Source organism: Ornithorhynchus anatinus, chromosome 20, assembly GCF_004115215.2.
Source record: "Ornithorhynchus anatinus isolate Pmale09 chromosome 20, mOrnAna1.pri.v4, whole genome shotgun sequence".
Taxonomy (NCBI): domain Eukaryota; kingdom Metazoa; phylum Chordata; class Mammalia; order Monotremata; family Ornithorhynchidae; genus Ornithorhynchus; species Ornithorhynchus anatinus.
This window is the reverse complement of record NC_041747.1, coordinates 1452826-1475111: the sequence shown is the minus strand read 5'-3', so window position 1 is coordinate 1475111 and position 22286 is coordinate 1452826. Positions and strand designations below refer to the sequence as shown.

At 50.2% G+C, this 22286-nt stretch overlaps 1 protein-coding gene across 6 annotated transcripts in view; it reads right to left on the bottom strand.

Moving 5' to 3' along the window:
- NUP58 (nucleoporin 58) overlaps positions 1–19280 on the bottom strand; it is a 36030-nt gene extending 16750 nt beyond the window's left edge. For 4 of the 6 annotated variants that reach the window (XM_039915023.1, XM_039915024.1, XM_039915021.1 and 1 more), the window contains exons 1-13: positions 19099–19280; positions 11101–11249; positions 9754–9789; positions 8850–9002; positions 8338–8472; positions 7712–7822; positions 6278–6302; positions 5501–5566; positions 5150–5324; positions 4152–4231; positions 3486–3604; positions 2577–2659; positions 1396–1597 (exon numbers count right to left, since the gene is read on the bottom strand). In XM_039915023.1, coding sequence (XP_039770957.1) covers positions 1396–1597; positions 2577–2659; positions 3486–3604; positions 4152–4231; positions 5150–5324; positions 5501–5566; positions 6278–6302; positions 7712–7822; positions 8338–8472; positions 8850–9002; positions 9754–9789; positions 11101–11249; positions 19099–19262 — 1498 coding nt within the window. In that variant the 5' untranslated portion in view covers positions 19263–19280. Of the gene's footprint in view, positions 1–1395; positions 1598–2576; positions 2660–3485; positions 3605–4151; positions 4232–5149; positions 5325–5500; positions 5567–6277; positions 6303–7711; positions 7823–8337; positions 8473–8849; positions 9003–9753; positions 9790–11100; positions 11250–17905; positions 18019–19098 lie in introns of those variants that run through there. The other 2 variants (XM_039915022.1, XM_001516685.4) reach the window with 1 other exon arrangement.
- Positions 19281–22286: the final 3006 nt, after the last annotated feature.

The window sequence follows — 22286 nt, the reverse complement described above, 5'->3', positions numbered from 1 at the left end:
GCCCTCCTTTGGCCGGTGGCATTTTTATGGTTTAAGCTTTCTATCAGTGATATTTATCGAGCATTTACCGGGTGCGGAGCAACGTCCTAAGCGCTTTAGTCTATACGGGCATATTGGGGCGCTTCATTTTAACGTGCCCGCATACGATACCCTAACTGTCCTCTGAATTTCACTCGCCGGAATCTCTGATGAATCATATCAAGGAGTCACACTCTAACCCAGGGAGTCATTAACCCGGATCACCTATTACCCTGCGTTATTTCTGCCAAGGCAGTTGCCTGGTTTCCTACCAAAACGAGCCCCACAAGGCACAGACCTTGGCAAGCACCAGCTGCAGTGAGTTGTCCCACACTGCTGCCCTTGTCCCCATCCTCCGCTAAATGCTGGAGGTGCGGGCTGGAGCTGGCCTCGTTAGGTATTTTAAGGCAGGAAGAGCTGCCTGTGCCGTGGAGAAAGCGAACTGCCCTCGCCAGTCTCTTGCACTGCCCAACGGCACTTTCCTTCTCCAGTTGGGAACGACCACCAAGCTGTATCACGTTTCCACCCTGCATCTTAACTGGGCCAGGGCTAAAAGGTTCAAAATCGCGAGGTTGACAAGCTGGGCGGGAGAGCGGAGAGTCCCATAAAAATCCGGACTGGCCTAGGAATGGAGTTCAGCCCAGCAGCGGTGCTGCTTTCCCACCTACAGATTTAGGTCCCTCTCTCCTAACCCCTCTCCAGCCTCGGGACATCTCTCACCCACCCCTTCCTCAGGCCTCCATCCATTTCTGCCCACGCTCACTCCCAATTTGGGCCAATACTCGGCCCATAAAAAATGAGTAAGAAAAAAAGCAGCGGGCGAGCACCCGCCCCATCTAGGCCACCCTCCAACCACCCGCATACTTGATTGTCCACCACACCTTCGGTCGGTAAAGAACTGTTCTTCCTGCAGCGTGCACGGGTGGGGAGGAAAGTGGGGGGAATAGAGCGATACTTATGAAGACGGTATGAAAACGCACCCACTTTTTTTATATAAAAGGGAACAACGTAGTATGGGATTGGATGGTTTATCCCTAGTGCCTTAAAAAAGTTATGTGCTATACAAGTCACAATTTTATAATTGAATATGCATATTCTTAAATGCAATTTAATAATAAAGGCTCACATTCCAAGGGTTACTTTGAGCAGTACAGTAAATCACACTAAGTAGATTCACAACATTAAATATCTAACCGGTGGATAATTATTGCTAAGTCTACCCTGCATTTTCTAGTCGATATAGATTTATAATTTCGTCGATCACAATTCTCAGATGTTTCTTAAAACTGCTAACACAAAGGAAGACCGTCTATAAAAACGTACACACGGTTACTGCGGCGGTAACGCTAATAAGCTATAACTTGAATGCATTCAGACCTGTAGCAGGCTGTTGCTGCTGTGTAAGGGTTGCAGCCATGGCAACGGCTGCGGCATTTGGTATGTTGCTGAAAGGGGTCGGTCCGGTAGTCACGCGGGGAGCACTCTGCCACTTCTTGGCTTCGGCCCGCCTCGCCTCAAAGACATCGATGGCGTCGCCGAGGAATATCTTTCTGTAGCCAAGGTACTGGTCTTTGAGCACCTGCAGAGAGAGTGAACAACAGCTCCACATTGCCGTAAAGACAAGAGCCGCTTAGTTCCAGATGAAAACAACTGGGGCCTCAGTTAAGCGCTTACTTTGGGCCGGGCACCGTACTAAGCGCCGGGGTGGATGCGAGCAAATCGGGTTGGACACAGTCCCTGTCCCATGTGCAGCTCACAGTCTCAATCCCCATATTACAGATGAGGAGACTGAGGCACACAGAAGTGAAGCGGCTTGCCCAAGATCACACAGCAGACACGCGGCCAGGCCGGAATTAGAACCCGTGACCTTCTGACGCCCATCCACTGCGCCATCGAGAGCGGCAAGGGAAGTGACGATGACCGCTGGCCCCAGGGCCCGGGGGGCAGAAGGTAGGAAGCTTTAAATCGGTCCCTCCGGGCTAGCTGGAGCCGGGGTGGCAACGGTCGTCGGCGTTATTCCAGCCCCTGGCTGGATCTCCGCCCGAGGCCACCAGTGCGCGTGAATGATGCGGTTTTCTTCCTCCATATCCTTTCTCGCCACCCCGTCCCTTCCTCCGAGACCAAACGTCTTTACTGGCGTGCGGAGGCGAGATTTAAGCACACAAGGCCCGGCCGCAACGTTGAAGAATCTGAGCTACAGAGGTCGGCTAGAATTTCGGTTTCTGTTCCCCCGCTATTTACTTCTCCCCGAGGCCTTCCCTAGGCAGAGGGGGCCCGATCAGCTGAGGGCTGGGGCAGGAGTAGAGCGGCCACAGGTGGTGGTGCCGGCGGTGAAGGCTAAGAGTATCCAGTCAGATTCCCAATTAACCTTTCCTCAGAACCCCCCCAATCCCGTCAAGAAACTCCTCTCAGCCTCCCGTTGGAGGACGTCGGATTCTAATGACAGAATCGTAGCCACGCCAAGATAACTTTGACCGTTTCTAGCAGAGGAAAGGCAGCTTAGGGCCAGGGCCCCACCACTTCACTTTCACTAAAGGTACATTTAAAGCTCACGTTACCTTTACGTTTTCGTGAATGGATTGAAGTTGTGCTGCTAGAGCCACGAAGGTTTGATAAATTTTCTGCATAGCCATGGACAAGTCTGCGAAAGAAAACGGAAATTATCGATCACAGCACACACCTAAAAAAAACCAACACCTAATCGGGGCAAAGTCTACCCGTTATTTCTACTGTCCAGGAGCCCGACAGTAAAATTCCAGTCACTCTGATGGAGAGAGCCCACAACTCCAATTCCCAAAACTTGTGAAGAGGAGAATCATGGCCATATAACAGAGAGAAGCCAGTGCAATGGTTCTATGCAGGGACAAAAATGGAAAAATTTCTTCTACCCGGTTAATACAGACAGCACTCCCCTATGGCATATTTACCGGGAAATTCTTCTTTTCAAAGCCGGCGGTTCCCTCGCGTGGAGAAGACGGGGCCCGGAGTCCTGGAATCTCTTTATAGCTTCATTTCGGCAGCAAAAGGGTGATGGCCAAGTCTAATCTACCCAGGTTTTAGTGGAGCCAGATAAGCTGCCCAGATAGCAACTGGGGGTCCCAAATGGAGGGAGTGGCGTAACGCTTTGATCAGGCCGAAAGGTTCTCAGCATCACCACGAAAGCTGAGAGTTCACAAAAAACTCAGAAGCTTCACCCAGCCATTTCCCTACCCACAGCAGAGCTAACCAATAAGTCAGTGGTTCTTACTGAGCACTTTTTCTGTGCACAGCACGGTACTAAGCTCTTGGTAAAGTACAAAGCAATAGGGTTGGTAGACATAATCCCTACCTACAAGGAACTTACAGTCTACGGTGGGGGAGACATTAAAATAAATTACAGTTAGGGGACATAGTCAAGGATATGTCCATAAGTGCTGTGAGAGAAAGAGGGAGAGAAAGGCTATCTGGAGTGACTAAAGACGACTTACCTTGTGGGGTTATATGTGAATTGTTTGCTTGAGTGGCCAGGTGATTCTCTAGTTCCTCAATTTGCTGTCTGTACTGCTGCAGCTGTACTTCAAACTGTTCAACCAAGATTCTGAAGTAGCTAAACGAAGTCAGATCACAATAGCTTAAGACTGGGACTCTTCTGGACGGCTCACTCTCTATATTTTAGCAAAATTAGCGCCCTAGAGGGCACCCACAATCGGCTCTCCTGTTCACCACAGCAGAGGAAATGAGGATTCTGAAGTGTTCTGGACTGAAGCATAGTACAGGACTACAGAAATGTGGCATTTCAACAAGAAGTAGGAGCGAAAGAAATACTGTCACACCATTTATCCCAATGCCTAAAGCTGTCATTTTAGGAAACTGTAAGACCAGCCAAAAGTAATTAACCATCCCAACCAAAAAAAACGACCAAGAACTTGTTGCCTACATCACTATTGCTGAAATGACAAATTCCATTAAGAGCAAAGTCTGGTATCCGTCTGGGAGGTTTGTTGATAATGGAGACACAGAAGGCAGGTGAAAGGACAGAGAAAGATGGAGAAAAATAATTCAATCAGACCGCTGCGACAGCACAGCAGAGCTCAGAGGCCCGGAATGTACCGTTCTGGTAGTTTCCGTATGCTGTACTCAAGTCGCTAACTTACTCGGCAGGAGCTGTATTTTCGTGTTGAAGTCCGGGTGGGGTTTTCTGCGTTCTCAATGCTATTTCGGCATTCTTTAACTCCTAAAGGCCCAGGAGACATAAAAGGTGAACTTACTCTATTAGATCCTAACATCAAACTAGAGAACGAGCTCCTCAAATGCTGGAAGTATTGTGCCCTCAAGTGCTTAAATTGAGAGCCTAGCACTCGATAGCTCAATCGACACCGCTCACCCCACGTGGCATCCTCTGCGTCACACCAGGCAGTTCAGTCAGAGGGCATCATTGGTGCAAGGAACTCACTTCTTCCTTGTGGGACCCCTTCCCAAATCTCCGTTTTTCTAAAGTGCCCCTCCCGCCAGGACCTGTCACTACCACCCTGCCAAAAACCTCCCGCACACAATGGTTCCAACGAAAATCAGAGGGCATGGACCTGGGTAGGGGCGGTCATGCGGCCGCTAAAGTCAAGCCAGCTACCTTCAAGCTGCATATTCCTGAGGAGACTTCCTTCACTGGGCCTTGAGCCAAATGTGTAGGACCTTGTGGGGGTAACTAATTACTGTTCCAACCCTTGTAACAAAATCCAAGGATTTTGCCTAGGGCATGGAAGGAGGGAACAGTAGCATGCTGCAGCTCAGACTGGTGGAGAATGGGAGAGATATTCTAGTTCATAGGGCAGGAGTCAGCCAGGAGGCGGGAAAAATCCAGTCTCACCTATCTCTGAGGCCCACTTCTTTAGTTCAGATAAGACACGGTCAATGATAAGATGTATAACATCCACCCATGACACACTGCTCTGATCGTAGGAGGCTGCGATGGCAGTCTTGCCGGATGGCTAGAACCTTTCCATCCATAAAGGAATACAAACTTCTGGACCGAATGGAATCAACGTTGAATGTCTCTTACCTAACACTTCAGGAATGTTCTAACAGTCCCTGCCGGGCAAGTATACTGATCTTGAGAATTTAGCCTGTTGAGGCTGCAGAGGAGCGCATTAAATACCTGAGCAGTTTCAATTTTCAATTTGTCAATATTCAGAGTATTTCTTTGGAGTCCGCTGGCAGCCACCGAGAGAAGCTGCTTCAGAGCTTTAATGTCTTCCTGAACTTTAAGCATCGCTTTAGAAGACATACGACTAATTTCTTCTTGAACCTGTTTTTGTTCCTTCACGAACTTCCTGCAGAAGCAGAGAAAATAAGTCACTTTTCTGCCCTCCCTCAGCCTCAAAAATGTTCAACCCTGACTTCTAACTGAAGTTGTTGCAGGGAAATCAGAGGTTTACTTTTCAGACTCTGACTAGAACGCTCTTTTTAAGAAAAGCATTACAATGATACAACTACAGTTTGCACTTACTGGAGATTTTCTACATCTTGGCAGATTACAGGAGGTAGGTTTTCATCCTTCAGGGCTTTACTATCCCTGCCAAAAAAAAAAAAGCCATGTACTTTAAATTCAGATTTTAAGAAGTTTCACAGTTTTGCATCCTTTCCAATGCCCAACTTTAATTAAAGGTGGTATTGTAGTTGAGTGAAGAGAGTCAGGGTGTGGGACTTGTAGTTCCACACTGCCTGATGCCCCAGACAAGTTACTTAGCCTCAGTTTCCTCCTCTGTACAATGGAGATTAAAAAAAACACCTGTTCTCCCTTTCTTGGAGGGATTATGTGGGGATAAAACAAGTAATTGATAAGAGCACACTCTGGAAGAGTTAAAATACTGTATACATTTGAGGTGGTACTATTATTATGAAAGTGCACAACTTTTATCAACTGCTTGTTTCAAGAGCTCAGAATTAGACTGATTCTATCAAACATCCATGAAACCTCCTGAAGCATTTTCCCCATTCTGGGCTTGCTATGTGGAGAACAGTAGCCAGATCACTCAAAGACTCCTCTGGACAACAGGAAATGCACGTCAGGGGCCATTGATGCTTGCCAGAGGAAGATCAAAAATGCTCTCCTGGTGTAGACCAGTAGTCCTTCCAATCTGGTATACTATAACCCCTTGATAAGTTACCAACTGCCTGCTCGACACCCACAGTAACTGCCCAAATACCAGTGATTGATAATGCACTTCAATTCTAAACATTTGATGTTGTATTTTACCAAGTGAAGAAAATGAAGATGACTTACTCTGGTCTTGTTCCTGTCTTATCACCTAGAAAATACAAGAAATTGTATGTAAGGAGAGGCTGTTGACCACCTAAGCTTCACAAGGCAAAGCCAACCTCAGAAGGGATACTCAGTGAAGGCAGGAGTTTGTGTTTACAAAATTGCAGGGGTATAAGCAGGGATTGGAGCATAAGCACTACTAAAAATACAGTTTCTGGGGCAATGCTGCAGCTCATCCAAAACCTAGGAGCCCACTACCAGAGACACACCAGCACGGCACACTGCAATCAATCAGAAAAGGGGCAGCTCATTTTGGGCAAAAACGCTATGCGGATCTTGAGGCAAGAAGGCACAAAGCAAAAACTTTAGGCTCCTTTTGTTCTGCCTATCTTATGTCAGGGAGTCAAATTATGGAATCCACCGAAACAGACTGTGAAATCCACGCGGGACAGGGATCACATCCAACCTGATAACTTGTATCTCCCCAGCGCTTAAAACAGTGCTTGACACATAGTAAGCACTTAGCATCATCCTTATCATCATCATCTCTGTAGGTGCAAACAAAGCGCTGAACCTGAAAGGCACCGTGGAGTTCCAAGAGATCAAGTAAAATCTCAATTTAGAGATCACTCATTTGCTTGTTTGGCCCTTGATTCCTCCCTTTGCCTGCTCTACATCGGCTAAAGGAGGGCTTTGATCCGAAGGAGTGACGGTTTCAGCTACGCCTTAGTTACTAATGTTTCCGTTAATCAACAAATGGGCAGGAGGTACTCAGAGAGCAGGTTGTGGGATAGAATGGCAGGCAGACTTTCTGGATCTCTGGCAGATTTCTGGCAGAGAAAGCCTGACCAGTAAGGAACAGGAAGCGAATACACAGGGAGCCGATCATAACTGTATTCTAGACTGAAGCTTTTACAGTCTTTTCTCTACTCCATGTCAAACTGCCTACCAGGGCCCAGACAGAATCCACGGATCGAAACACCTCTCGGGTTTCAATTCCAGGTCTTCCCCTCTCTGCCTCCCAGTGCTCCAGAGACTAAGAAGAGAAGGAAGCAGGATGGGACTGCTGAAGAGGAAAGGAACTGAAGTCCATCTCCTTGCATTAAAAAAAGAAAAATCATCAGCAATCGGGGTTGCTAGTTAGGGGAAGGTGATAGGAGAACAAACCTGAGGAGACAGTATTCTTTGCACTGAAAACTCGTGAATCTTAGAATACTCCACTTTTTGCATCCAAATGGAGATGAGGAAGGATTTAAGAAATTTTAGACAGAATCAGCCCTTTTTCAAAGCAGAAAAGTCAGGAGCCCTCTGTATCAGCTACTAGATTAAGGTTATATACACATACAAACTTTTTTTTATAAAATGTTTCACATGAAAATGTGTAAATGCTTCTTTACTATTTTTTCATAAATATAAATATTTAAAGATATGAAAATGCAGTAATTGATTACTTACTCTTTTTATCTGAAGAACCACTAAAATCTATGCCCCCAAGACCTTCATTGCCTGTGGTTGAAGGAGCTGCAGTAGATCCCAAGGCCAAGCCCAAAGCATTCTGCCCAAGTCCTACAAATAAATCAGAAAGTTTTCAATCATTTGCGGGAGACGTTAAGACCCAAAGTACAGGGATACAAGTACCGGCACCCAGCCCAGGATTCTGTCTCCAACAGGAAGAACAGGATTATGCTCGCAGAAAACCTGGTCATGTCCTCCTGACCATTTCCATTCCAAGAGAATCGGGTGGCCGAGGCAGGGGCCACCAAAACACAAGAAGGTTTAAACAAAGGCAGAGAGAGAGTGAAGGATCAGAGGACAGAATGACCCAAGTGAAAACATGGAGGGACAAGACACTGAATTCTTTCACACCTTGAATGTTTCAGGAGGTAATCTGAGAGTGAACCAGCTAAAGAACCAGTGTTAGATCACTTTCAAGTGGGGGAAAAAACCTAGAGTGCATTAATTTCCCCCAAACCTTAGAGTCCCAGAAAATAACCCTCTCAAAATAAACCATGAAGCTAAGATAAAAGAGGAACAAAAGCTTGATTTTTTTCCAGAGGTGGAGAGGCAAGCTGGCACGTTACCTGACGCTGCTGTGTTTGTGTTCTGGAAGAGGGCTCCTCCCAAGCCAGCCAAGGCTCCCCCAAGGGAGAGCCCTGTCGATGCAGTTGTGGTGGTGGCTGGTGTCCCGCCCAGGTTCAGTGTAAAGCCAGTGGATGCTGCAAGGGAAGAGGAGACTGTCAGCAGTGGGGAGGAAATTCTTCCTTTGAGGTCCACTGCAGATGAACACCACCACCCACATGTGTGCCAACCAACACATCCTCTGCCCTGCCCGGAAAAACACAATCAACAAAGCACCTTCAGCGAGCACAGACTCTCAAGTGATAGTTAAGGCTCTGTGGGGGGGGGGGGGGGGTCCCACAGCCCAAACTTTGTGGGGGTGGGGGCAGAAGCTGAGGGGAGCGGGAAGATGGAACAGGCTGCGACGGGGAACGGGACCACGAGACGCCTGCTCAGGGATGCAGTCTGGAGGTGGCCAAAGAGAAAAACAAAATCCAAAATGATGAAAATCCACCCATTTCTGCCACTACCTTACCTGCTGCTGGAGTAGATGTCAGAGCGGAAGAAAGTGAGAGACCACCCGCTGAGGTAGATGTAATAGGAAGAGCAAATGGAGTGGCCGAGGCTGCAGGCTTGGTGAACCCCAAACTGAAACCTGTTGTCGAAGCAGATGTGGTTGCGGGAGTTCCTGTAATAAAACACACGGTCGTCGGACCACCGGAGTTGCAAAGAGGGTCCCCTCCGCCGGCCCTGAAAGGAGTCTTTAGCCCTTCGAGAACTCTGGCGTCGAATTGGTAACCCTGACAGCTGCCATCTCCTCCCGGAAATCTACCTATTCCAGAACGGAACTGGCCTTGGGGATGGCCCCTGGTCATATGTGGAGGAAAGAGATGTGGGTGATAGCGAAGGACATGTACCCAGCGTGGTCACAGCGAGCTCCCCATGATGGGATGGGCAGTTGACCGGTACGAAGCTGGCATCGCACATGTGCAAGGGACAAGTCTGGAAGCTTATGCAGGAGACTAGAGTCGTGGCTCTAATTTCAGGGATTCTATTCAACACAGAGATGGCAACTCTAGGCCTGAATGAAATACAGGACATCCCCTCCAGCCCTCCAACTCCACAATAAGTCTGCTCATTGCTCTTACTTTCATCGTGGCAACCTGGCCAGAAAGGCAGGACTGTACAACAAACCAATCACATTTGGAGGTGGATTTATACAATAAAAAAAAAGATAAGGAGCCCAAGTTACATACTACATCTCGTATTCTGCAAGTTTCCTTACGCAGTCGCAATTTGATATCATGGTTTTCATTCCTTTTCTTCCCAACACCTAAATGGTGAGACGAGAAGATGCCCTCCAGACAACTAGGACAACCAGGGTTGGGGGAAGTCCCTGTTCCTAGGCCAGTGAAATTCCGCATCCCAAGTCCTCTTACCAAGAGTTAATCCAGTGGCGATGGTCGTGGCGGTTCCTGGGGACCAGAGCAGAAATTGACAATTCAATGAAGCTACTGAGCCAAACTGTTTTCTTGTCAGAAACTCAAGTTTCCTACCCGTCTTTCCCCTCTCCCCGTCAAAAATTCACTCAAGTAATCGCTGCGTCTCACATTTTTAACAGACCAATTCAAAAGCCCCCCCGCTTCGTAATCAATCACAAATCTATGGGAATCCCACAGCAAATGCATGACATTCACAGTAATATGCAGAGTGAAGTGGTACAAATTTTAAACTTCCTGACCCAGAAACAGTCCCTTCCCTATCTACAGAAGGAAGTAAATTGTGCAATGGTCGCAGGAAGAGTCACTTACGCTAATGGCCTAAGGTAAGGGGGCCTGGCCAGTTTGTCTGCTCCGGTGACGATTGAGCACCCCCTCATTTTTGATGTCGTTCATTTGCTGAATTGGGCAATCGAGTCAGCCAGAATGAGGCTTTCGGGTGGGTTTCAAGGAGGCTTCGCTGCTCTGGTCAAAATGAAGAGCGGCCCTGGGCAGAGCCAGAGCGGGCTGCCGCTGGCAGTTTAACCCAGCTAGGCCGTGGTGCGTTTAGGCACCACAGGAGGTGACAACCAGCGACGAAGAGCTTTGCACAATCACCTTTATTCTCCGAGGTTTAACTGTGGCGGGACTGCTTTCACCTACGGGCCTCCAGCCAGCACCAGGTAGTGCACCAAAAGAACTGTAGTCCTGGCCAGACCCCCAATTATACAATTCTTCGTAAGACTGGAGGTGATCCAGCAATGAGTAGCGGGAACTACAAGCCCAGCCCAAGGCCCTTGGAAATGCTTAATGGTAGGGCCCAAATTTGTCCTTCCCAGAGCCCCTAGTTACCCACGGAGACAATGTCCACACCCAGATCTAGAGGTACTGGCAAAAATTAGTACCAGTATAGATTGTCTCCAATGGCTCAGAGTGGACCAGGAGGAGGAGGAGCAGGGAGGAGGAGAAAGAGCAGTAGCGAAGAGGGTCACAGTCAGTGAGAGTCTGGAGCCAGCAGGACAGCGGCGGAAGAGAAGAGGGCTGGGCTTCTCCGTTTAGGCCTGTCTAAGCACTAGGAAACAGGTGCAGCGGGTACCCGAAAATGGCTTGAAAGAAAGCGTCACTGATGACTAACAAAAAGACAAGTCCAGGCCAGTGACCCACCATCCGCGGGCAAGAGGAAAGCCTGGTGAAACCCTTCTCCTCACCTGACTGAGCAGGAGTCTGGAGTGGGGATGGGACTAGGACAGAAGAGGAAGTGTGGCTCATAGGCCCAGGTCAAATAAAAGATCAGGGATTCTCCCCTACCTGTGTTGGTCCCTCCCAGGGTGAAACCGGTTGTGGATTTTGTTGCGAAAAGTCCAGTTCCAAAACCTACTGAGGGAGCAGCTGTGGTTGCAGGTGTCGTTGTGCCTCCAAGAGTCCCAAAATTGAGTCCTCCCGTTGTGCCGATATTGCTTCGAAAAAAACACAAAGCCAAAGTAAATCTTGGGGCAACCACCCAGCCTGCTACATTTTTTAATTGCCCATGTTAACTGCTTCTAAATACTTTCGGTTCGAGTGCCTTCATTCTAAATCATCAGCTTTGAAACGAGTGCAGACTCCGACAGGGAAAGGGACAATAGCCTCAGTTTGGAGGAAACAGACTTACGTTCCCTCGCACACCTCCGCTGCTCAACATTATTTTTTAAGATGATTAAAGAAAAATGCATCGACAGAGTTTTCGGGACAGACGACCAGACGACCAGTTGGTGCGTTATATGCAATTCCCCCCACCTTGTTCCGAAAACTGACACTGACACCCATGGAAATGGTGTTCCTTATGGGTGCAGGGATTAAGACACGAGGGATAAAGGAGGATGACTTAAACTGACAGTTCAGGAAAACTGTTCCAGAACTGGCCAAGGCTCACCAGGCCACCCTACCTGGCATGCCAGGCTCTGCCACAGTGCCAGGGGTTGCTGTTCCTCCCACCCACCTGGGAATTTACAAGCCCCTAGCCCCACTGCATACCCATCTGTGATTTATGTAATTTAATTACAGATGTAATTTAATACCTGTCTCACCCTCTAGCTGTAAAGCTGTGGGCAGGAATCGTCTATATCTACTTCTTTGTATTGTAGTCTCCCAGATGCTTAGGACGATGCTCTGCGCACAGTAAGCTCTCAACAATGATCAACTGATCACTGAATGATCGATCCTAGCCTCATCACCTCTGACTCTACCGCTCCCCCTGCTATAATCCCCAACTTCTCCCTCTTCTTGCAGGGTACAAGTCTGGGAGCGGTAGCTCCAGAGACAGAAAAGGATTGTTAAAAGCAGCTAAAACTATCAATCAATAGTCCCGGTAGAGATATGCTGGGTGCAGAGCCCTGTACTGAGTACTGGGAAGAGAGTGCACATATGAGACACAGAAAGAGTGCCTGGCCCCAAGGGGCTTACAATCTAAAGAATAAGATGGTGAGGAAAGAGAAAAAGCTCAGGGAGCTTTCAGTCCACTGAAAGAGACAAGGAGACATCAGTCAATGGCATTTATTGAGTTTTTATGTGTAGAGTGTTGTATTAAGTGCTTGGAAGACTACAACAGAATTAGCAGCACGTTCCCTGCCCAAAGGAGCTTACTAGAGGGGCAGAAAAACACAGACTACTGGTAGTAGAAAAAGTACAGACAAATTAATAAATGGTTCAAATAAGTGCCCTGGGGGGGCTTTAGTGACAGCCACATGATATTCAAGAAAGGCGATCTGGACAGCAGACTAATTTAACCCTAGGCAGGAAGATCAATGAGGAAGTTGATGGAGTCGTCGAAATAAGAAGGATGGCCCTGCCGTTGACCGGGACGGGAAAGATGGGAGGAGGAGTGAATCAGGGAAGGAAGCGGAGGAGTTCGGTTTCTGCCATATCAAGCTGACAGACAGGCAGGTGGGGGCGGCGTGCGGGCTAGGGGAAACGTAACAAGTTCAAGCCAGGGAAGTAGATTTGGGAATCAACCACACGGAAGCAGTGATTGAAGCCTTGTGAGCACACTGCGAGAAGAGCTGGGGACCCAAAACAGAACCTTGCGGTTGGACAGCATTTCTAGAAGGGAGTGATAGTGGGCTACCAGCCCCATTGTATTGTACTCTCCCGAGCACTTGGTACAGGGTTCTTCAGGCAGCAAGCACTCAGTAAATACCCTTGTTTGATTGATTAGTGTCAGAGCAACAGAGAGAACTAGGGGCATAAGGAAAGTGTAAGAGTATTTTAGACTCGGCTAAGAGTGGGTCACGGAGACCTTGGCGAAAGGGCTGACAGGCGAATGGAGAGTGCAGAACTTGGACACTGCCAACCGAAGGTGTCAGAGCAGTGTGGTCTAATGGGAAGAACCTGGGCCTGAGTTCTAATTCTGGCTCTGCCACTTGTCTGCTGTGTGACCTTGGGAAAGTCACCTCTGTGCCCCAGATATTTCATCTGTAAAATGGGAATTAAATCCCCCTTCTTCCAACTGACAGAGGCTCAAGTGGGACAGGGACTGAGTCCAACCTGATTATCTTATATCTATACTAGGACTTTATACAGTGCCTGGCACACAGTAAGAGCTTAAAAAGTACCATTAAAAAAAAAGCAGGAAGGGGAGAAGGGCAACAGGGTGGTGGTAAAATGCAGAGTAGGCTTTTTGAGTATAGGGAGGACCTGAGTGAGAGATTCAAGAAACCAACTGGGGGAGGGAGAAGCAGTGGCTAAAAGCAGCTCACCCTTCTTCCCCATGAGCTCCCTGAAAACTGAACAGTAAAGCAAAATCCTTGCCCACTTCTCAGATTTGAGCCATTCAGTAGTATTTACTGATCCCCACCCACCCCCATTGCCTTTTTTTATGTTTCCGCAATTTTTCTTTTTGCTAAGGCGAGCAAACAGACACTGGAGATGGTCAGACGAAACCCTCCGACTTCCTATTTCCCTTCGCCTACTGACACATTATAAGCACACCATCATGCTTCAATTCCCTTGGTCTTAGTTTATGGTTTACAGAGCAACTTTAAATAAAACGAGAAAGCTAATAAGGAGACCACTTCAAAACATGACAGACTATAGCCTGCGATAATCTAAAGCCATTCCCCCCCCTCTTTTAACCCATCACTTGAGCACTGCAATCAGTTCTAATGGAGAAGCTACGGTAACTTATCCCTCCATCAGAAGCTGGCACTTTGCAACACGAGGGATTAAACCTGGAAAGTTCCCAATTTTAGACCTTCGTTAGTCATTTATTACACCTGCACCTTGTAATGCTACCAAGCAACATGACCTAAATTCATTCAGCACTTTCATACGTATTGCTTTGAGCTAATTAGTAGGGTAGAAATGGCATTTATTAAGAACCCACTGGGCGCAAGGCATTGCACCAGACACTTAATAATGTTGGTATTTGTTAAGCGCTTACTATGTGCCAAGCACTGTTCTAAGCGCTGGGGTAGACACAGGGGAATCAGGTTGTCCCACGTGGGGCTCACAGTCTTAATCCCCATTTTACAGATGAGGGAACTGAGGCACAGAGAAGTTAAGTGACTTGCCCACAGTCACACAGCCGACAAGTGGCAGAGCTGGGATTCGAACTCATGAGCCCTGACTCCAAAGCCCGTGCTCTTTCCACTGAGCCATGCTGCTTCTCCAAAAGTGTGGAAAGTGTGTGACAAAGATGTGACAAGTTCCTGCCCACGAAGAGTTTACATTCCTTGTAAAGACACAACTAGTTTCTAGAAATTCACTCATTCAATCGTATTTATAGAAATCAAGGCAATATGATTAGCAGCATAGCCTAATCAAAAGAATACAGGTCTGGGAGTCCAAAGACGACGGTTCTAATCCTGGCTCTGCCAACTGCTTGCTGTATTAATAATAATTATGGTATTGGTTAAGAGCTTACTATGTGCCAAGCACTGTTTTAAGTGAGACAAGTCACTCAACTTTTCCGGGCTCAGTTCTCCCGTTCCCCCTCTTAGACTGTGAGCCCCATGAGGGACTGTGTCAAACCTAATTAACTTGTCTATACCCCAGAGTTTAGAAGTATTCGACACATAAGAAGTGCTTAACAAATACCATAAAAAAACTATAGGCCAAGTCCTCACCTATCCCTTAGAATCCTTCCATGAAAGACGTAGGTAAATTTTCCAAGTCTATCCAGATGCCTCTCTTGTGCCAACCTCCGCTGGTGAAGCATCTTGTCACCGATGCTCATCTGTAGCACCCCTGGGGTAAGAGAGGCTTCCCCAAATTAATCTTCTCCAAAGGTCACAGACCCCCAGACGTCCCTCGGCAATCACAGACCTGTCTATTCATAAACTGTATTCGGTTATCCATCTTGCTGGAACAAATTGTACTTCTTCCTTCCTCTCAGTTGTGAGTAATTCTGTGTCAGTCTCCCCCACCGGTTTTTAAGACCCATGAGGTTATGGATCATCTACTGATGCTAAGAGTGCTGTGCCAAGTGCTTAGTACAGTGCTCTACACACCCACAGTAGGTGCTCAAGCAATACTACTGATTGCTGCCACACCACAGCTTTCCCCAGTCTTCAAGTCCCTCCTAAAACTTCACCTCCAGGAAGCCCCCCGGATTACTCTCCGAAACCCCAAGGCACGGTGATCCAACAACCAACCTTTCACACCTCTGTAGTTACCTAGAACAGTGCTCTGCACATAGTAAGCGCTTAACAAATACCAATATTATTATTATTTACTTATCCTGTGCCCGTCCTCGACACTGCAGTACATCTCTTCAGTGACTTATTTGACTATTTCATTCTGACTCGACCACATCACTGCTAGATCCTCATTCTTCCTCCAGATCTGAGGAAGATCTGGGCAGAGAACACATGTACCCCCCATTATGGTCTCCAAGCGCTCAGTACAGTGCACCACACTCAATAGGAACCTCTACTGCCCAGCAGGCACTCTGCATCTCCCACTGACCCGACTCTGGCCCTTGGGAACCAGAGGTCCGGACATACCTCTCCCGGCCTCAATCAACAGTATTTATTGAGCACTTACTGTGTGTCAAGCACTGTATTAGGCGCTTGGGAGAGTACAACACAACAGAATTCCAAGACAATAATAATGATAATGTTGGTATTTGTTAAGCACTTGCTAGGTGCAAAGCGCTGTTCTAAGCGCTGGGGGGATTCAAGGTGATCAGGTTTTCCCTCATGGGGCTTACTGTCTTCATCCCCGTTTTACAGATGAGGTCACTGAGGGCCAGAAAAGGGAAGTGACTTGCCCAAAGTCACGCAGCTGACAAGTGGCGGATCCGGGATTCGAACCCATGACCTCTGACTCCCAAGCCCGGGCTCTTTCCACTGAACCACGCTGCTTCTTTAAGTGACCTGCCCTCAGCCAAACTGCGTCTCCAAGAATTACGGTACTCCTTAGGCGCCCTGTGCCAAGCTTTGAGGTAAGCGCTGGGGTTAGAACCGACGCCCTCAGCCTCCCAAGCGCGAGCTCCTGCCACTAAGCCACGTTGCTTTCCCAAGAATTAAGAATTGATTACCCTGTACCTACCCCAGCGCTTAGAACAGTGTTCTGCACACAGTGCTTAACAAATAGCAACATTATTATCATTACGGTATTTGTTAGGCGCTCGTTATGTGCCAAGCTTTGTTCTAAATGCGAGAGTTAGAACCGACGCCTTCAGCCACCCATGTCCGGACTCCTGCCACTAAACCAGGCTGCTTCTCTGAGAATTACGGTATTTAGTAGGCGCTCTGTGCCCGGCGCCGGGGTCAGACCCGACACCCTGGGCCTACAAGAGCGGGCTCCTGCCACCGAGCCGGACTGCTTCTCCAAGAATTACGGTACCGATTGGGCAATTACCATGTGCTAAACGCTGGGGTGAGACCCGACGTCCTGAGCCTCCTGAGGGCGGGCCCCTGCCACCAAGCTAACCTGCTTCTCCAAGCATTACGGTACCGATTGGGCGACTGCAATGTGCCAAGCGCTGGGGTCAGTCGCGACGCCCTGGGCCTCCCGAGGGCGGGCTCCTGCCACCGTTCCGGGCTGCTTCTCCAAGCATTACGGTGCCGATTGGGCGCTTACCATGGGCCAAGCGCTGGGGTGAGACCCGATGCGCCGGGCCTCCCAAAGGTGGGCTCCTGCCATCAAGCCGGGCTGCTTCTCCAAGAATTACGGTACGGATGGGGCGATTACCATGGGCGAAGCGCTGGGGGTTGACCCGACGCCTTGAGCCTCCTGAGGGCAGGCTGCTGTCACCAAACTAACCTGCTTCTCCAAGAATTACGGTACCGATTGGGCGATTACCACGTGCCAAGTGCTGGGATGAGACCCGACACCCTGGGCCTCCCGAGGACGGGCTCCTGCCATCAAGCTAAGCTGCTTCTCCAAGCATTACGGTACCAATTGGGCGATTACCATGGGCTAAGCGCTGGGGTGAGACCCGACGCCCTAAGCCTCCTGAGGGCGGGTTCCTGCCACCAAGCTAACCTGCTTCTCCAAGCATTACGGTACCGATTGGGCGATTACCATGTGCCAAGCGCTGAGATGAGACCCGACGCCCTGGGCCTCCCAAGGACGGGCTCCTACCATCAAGCTAAGCTGCCTCTCCAAGCATTACGGTACCGAGTGAGTGATTACCATGTGCGAAGCGCTGGGGTGAGACCCGACGCCCTGTGCCTGCCGAGGGTGGGCTCCTGCCACCAAGCCGGGGTACTTCTCCAAGAATTACGGTACGGAAGGGGCGATTACCATGTGCGAAGCGCTGGGGTGAGACCCGACGCCCTGAGCCTCCCGAGGGCGGGCTCCTGGCCACGCACCCGGGCTGCTACTCCAGTAATTACGGTACCGATCGGGCGATTACCACGGGCTAAACGCTGAAGTTGAGACCCGACGCCCTGAGCCTTCCCAGGGTGGGCTCCTGCCACTGAGCCGGGCTGCCTCTCCAAGAATTACGGTACGGACGGGACGATTACAATGTGCGAAGCGCCGGGGGGAGACCCGACGCCCTGAGCCTCCCGAGGGCGGGCTCCTGCCACCGATCCGGGCTGCTTCTCCAAGGATTACGGTAGGGATGGGGCGCTTCGAAGGTGCCAAGCGGCGGGGACGCGCTGGGCCTCCCCGCCGGGCCGGTTACCTGGTCGTGCCGGCGCCGAAGGAAAAGCCGGCGGCCGTGGCGGCCGGGCCCGCGGCGGGGCCCAGCGTGCCGGTCCCGAAGGAGAAGCCGGCGGACATGGCGGTGGCGGCGGCCGGAGGTGCGGAGCGGAACCGGAGCCGGGGCCGGGGCCGGGCCCGCTCAGGGGCGCGGGGCGGCCCGCACCGTCATCGCGCATGCGCGCCCTCCCCGCTGGCGGGAAAACCCCAGCACGCGCCCCGCTCCAAACCACGCGAGACCGACCGCCGCCGCCGCGCAAGGCACGCCGGAACCCCTGACCACCCACCCCCCCCCCGCCCCGAGGCCTCCTCTTAAAGGACCCGGCCGCCGCGGAGCGCGCATGCGCCCCGACCCTGGGGACGCGCATGCGCCCCCCGCCAGGGGACCAGCAAGGATGGCATTGGTGAAGCCCTTACTAGGGGCCAAGCACAGTTCTAAGCGCCGGGGGGATAATAATGTTGGTATTTGTTAAACGCTTACTATGTGCAGAGCACTGGGCTAAGCGCTGGGGGAGATACAGGGTCATCAGGTGGGCCCACGTGAGGCTCCCAGGCTTCATCCCCATTTGACAGATGAGGTCACTGAGGCCCAGAGAAGAAGAATAATAATGTTGGTGTTTGTTAAGCGCTTACTATGTGCAGAGCACTGGGCTAAGCGCTGGGGGAGATACAGGGTCATCAGGTGGGCCCACGTGAGGCTCCCAGGTTTCATCCCCATTTGACAGATGAGGTCACTGAGGCCCAGAGAAGGGAAGTGACTTGGCCACAGTCAGACAGCTGACAAGTGGCAGAGCCGGGATTCGAACCCATGACCTCTGACTCCCAAGCCTGGGCTCTTGCCACTGAGCCACGCTGCTTCTCAATGTTGGTATTTGTTAAGCGCCTACTCTGTGCACAGCACTGTGCTAAGCGCTGGGGGAGATACAGGGTCATCAGGTTGTCCCACGTGGGGCTCACAGTCTCCATCCCCATTTTCCAGATGAGGGAACTGAGGCCCAGAGAAGGGAAGCGACTTGCCCACAGTCACACAGCGGACAAGTGGCAGAGCGGGGATTCGAACCCATGACCTCTGCCTCCCAAGCCCGGGCTCTTTCCACTGAGCCACGCTGCTTCTCCCGACTGGTTTTATCGAACCAGTCGGGGCTGTGACGCTTGATCTGACTTGACGTGCCTTACCTCCTGGCGCTCACAAAGTCCTCATCACCAATGAGCTCCAAATACCAAAGATTCTTCTTCTTTGGCATAATCAGGTCTGCTCGACCAGTGAGTTGGGCAGCTCGAACATTTAGCGGGCAGCCTTCTGACTCTCCTAGTTTTTCCTTTTTGAGGTGGCCCAGCATCTCTGTCGCTGATTGGATCATGACGCTGCCAATGTCATAATTGAACTGGTCGATGCCACCGGCCGGAACCCAACTTGTCATCGGCGGGAGAAGATCGCTACGACTCAGTTGGGCTTATCTGGAGCCAAAAGAGCCAGTCCTCCCGTGTTTGAGTCAACCCGAGAGTCTCCGCCTTTAGGCGGAGAATTGACGGAGAGAGTTCGATAGCACCTAGCAGGGCAGGAAAATGCCGGGCACAGCCCTCATTTTAAAGTGTCTAATAATAATAATGTTGGTATTTGTTAATCAGGTTGTCCCACGTGAGGCTCACGGTCTTAATCCCCCTTTTCCAGATGAGGGAACTGAGCCGCCGAGAAGTGAAGTGACTTGCCCAAAGCCGCACAGCTGACAGGTGGCAGAGCCAGGATTCGAACCCATGACCTAATGTCGGTATTTGTTAAGCGCTTACTATGTGCCGAGCACTGTTCTAAGCGCTGGGGTGGACACGGGGGAATCAGGTTGTCCCACGTGGGGCTCACAGTCTTAATCCCCCTCTTCCAGATGAGGGAACTGAGGCACCGAGAAGTGAAGTGACTTGCCCAAAGTCGCACAGCTGACAGGTGGCAGAGCCGGGATTCGAACCCACGACCTCTGACTCCTACACTCGTGATCTTTCCACTGAGCCAAGCTGCTTCTCTAAGACAGCATCAAGTCAATCGACGGTATTTATTGAGCACCTTCTGTGGGCAGAGCACTGTATTTATTGCTGAAGAGAATACGAAAGAGAAAAGGCGTCAACCTCCCTCTCCTCTATTAGAGTATAAACTCCTTGCGGGTAGGAACTAATGTCATTTCTTTATTCTTCAAGCATCTAGAACAGTGCATCGCAGCAAGTGGGTGTTCAGTAAGTGCTCTTACAACAAATACTGTTCCCTTCGAGGATGTTTCGCTTTGGCCGGGGAAACAGGTTCTTCCCTAGATTACAGATTAATCCCCATTTTACAGATGGGGTCACTGAGGCACAGAGAAGTGAAGTGACTTGCCCACAGTCACACAGCTGACAAGTGGCAGAGCTGGGATTCGAACCCATGACCTCTAAACGCTAAGCTGGTCCCTCTTTGGAACTCACTGCACAAAGGACTCTAAACCAATTTTCAACGTGAAACTGAGGTGAAGGAAGACACTGGGGAGGGTCAGGGGGACGGTGGCGAAGCAGCGTAGCCAGGACGAAAAACCCCGGGCCTGGGAGCCAGAAGACCTGGGTTCTAATTCTGGCTCTGCCACCTGCCTGCTGTGTGACCTTGGGAAAGTCACTTATCTGTATTTCAATATTGCAAAATGTGGATTCAATACCTATTGTCCTGCCTACTTTGACTAGGAACCCCATGCGGGACAGAGTCTGTATTTGGTCTGACTAACCCCAGTGCTTAGGACGATGCTTGACACCTAATAAGCGCTTAATAAATATAATAATGATAAGAAAACAGCATGATATAGGGGATAGAGCATGGGCCTTGAAGTCACGAGGTCATGAATTCTAAATCCCAGCTCTACCACTTCTCTGCTGTGTGACCTCGGGCAAGTCTCTTCACTTCTCTGTGCCTCAGTTGCCTCATCTGTAAAATGGGGATTAAGACTTTAAGCCCCAAGTGGGACAATCTGTCCCACCGCTTAGAAGTGCTCCGCACATAGTCAGCGTTTAAGAAATACCAATATTGTTGTTATTCTGTGTGCCTCAGTGACCTCATCTGTAAAGTGGGGATGAAGGCTGTGAGGGCCACCTGGGACAACCTGCTAACCTTGTATCTACCCTAGCGTGTAGAGCAGTGCTTGGCACATAGTAAGCGCTTAACCAATGCCATCCTTATTAATACTGGGCAGATTTGGGGCAAAGAAGCAGCGTGGCTCAGTGGAAAGAGCACCGGCCGGGGAGTCAGAGGTCACGGGTTCGAATCCTGCCTCTGCCCCTTGTCAACTGTGTGACTGTGGGCAAGTCACTTGGCTTCTCTGTGCCTCAGTGCCCTCATCTGTAAAATGGGGATGAATAACGTTGGTATTTGTTAAGCGTTTACTATGTGCAGAGCGCTGTTCTAAGCGCTGGGGGAGATACAGGGTAACCAGGTTGTCCCCCGCGAGGCTCACAGTTAATCCCCATTTTCCAGATGAGGTGACTGAGGCCCAGAGAAGTGAAGTGACTTGCCCACAGTCACACAGCTGACAAGTGGCAGAGCCGGGATGAAGACGGTGAGGCTCACGTGGGACAACCTGATGACCCCGTATCTCCCCCAGCGCTCGCAACAGCGCTCTGCACAGAGTAAGCGCTTCACAAATACCCACATTATTACAAAGGGCAGGGACTGTCTCCATCAGTTGCCGACTTGTCCATTCCAAGCGCTTAGTGCTGTGCACATAGTAAGCGCTCAATAAATACTATTGAATGAATGAATGATTATAGTAAGCGCTTAACAAGAAGCAACGTGGCTCAGTGGAAAGAGTCCAGGCCTGGGAGTCAGAGGTCATGGGTTTTTCATTCCAAGCGCTTAGTACAGTGCTCTGCACATAGGAAGCGCTCAATAAATACTACTGAATGAATGAATCCCGACTCTGCCGCTTGTCAGCCGGGTGACTTTGGGCAAGGCACTTCACTTCTCTGTGCCTCAGTGACCTCATCTGGAAAATGGGGATGAAGACTGTGAGCCCCACGTGGGACAACCTGATCACCTTGTATCCCCCCAGCGCTTAGAACAGTGCTTTGCACATAGTAAGCGCTTTAACAAATACCAACATTATTATTAACAAGGGCCATCATCCTCCTTCAAGGCGCGGATGTGCCCCCCCCCCCTTGCCTCCCGCAGGAGCGGGCGCGGGGCGCTGCGGCCTCCCGCCAGCGGGGGGCGCTGCGGGGGAAGGAGGAGGCGCCAGGCGGCCGCTCTGGCCGCCCCCCAGGACGCGCCTCTCCTTCCGGGTGCCGTTTCCAAGGAGACGGGGGCGGCGGCGGCGGCTAGTGCGCCTGCGCGGGGGGGGCGGCGGCGGCTAGTGCGCCTG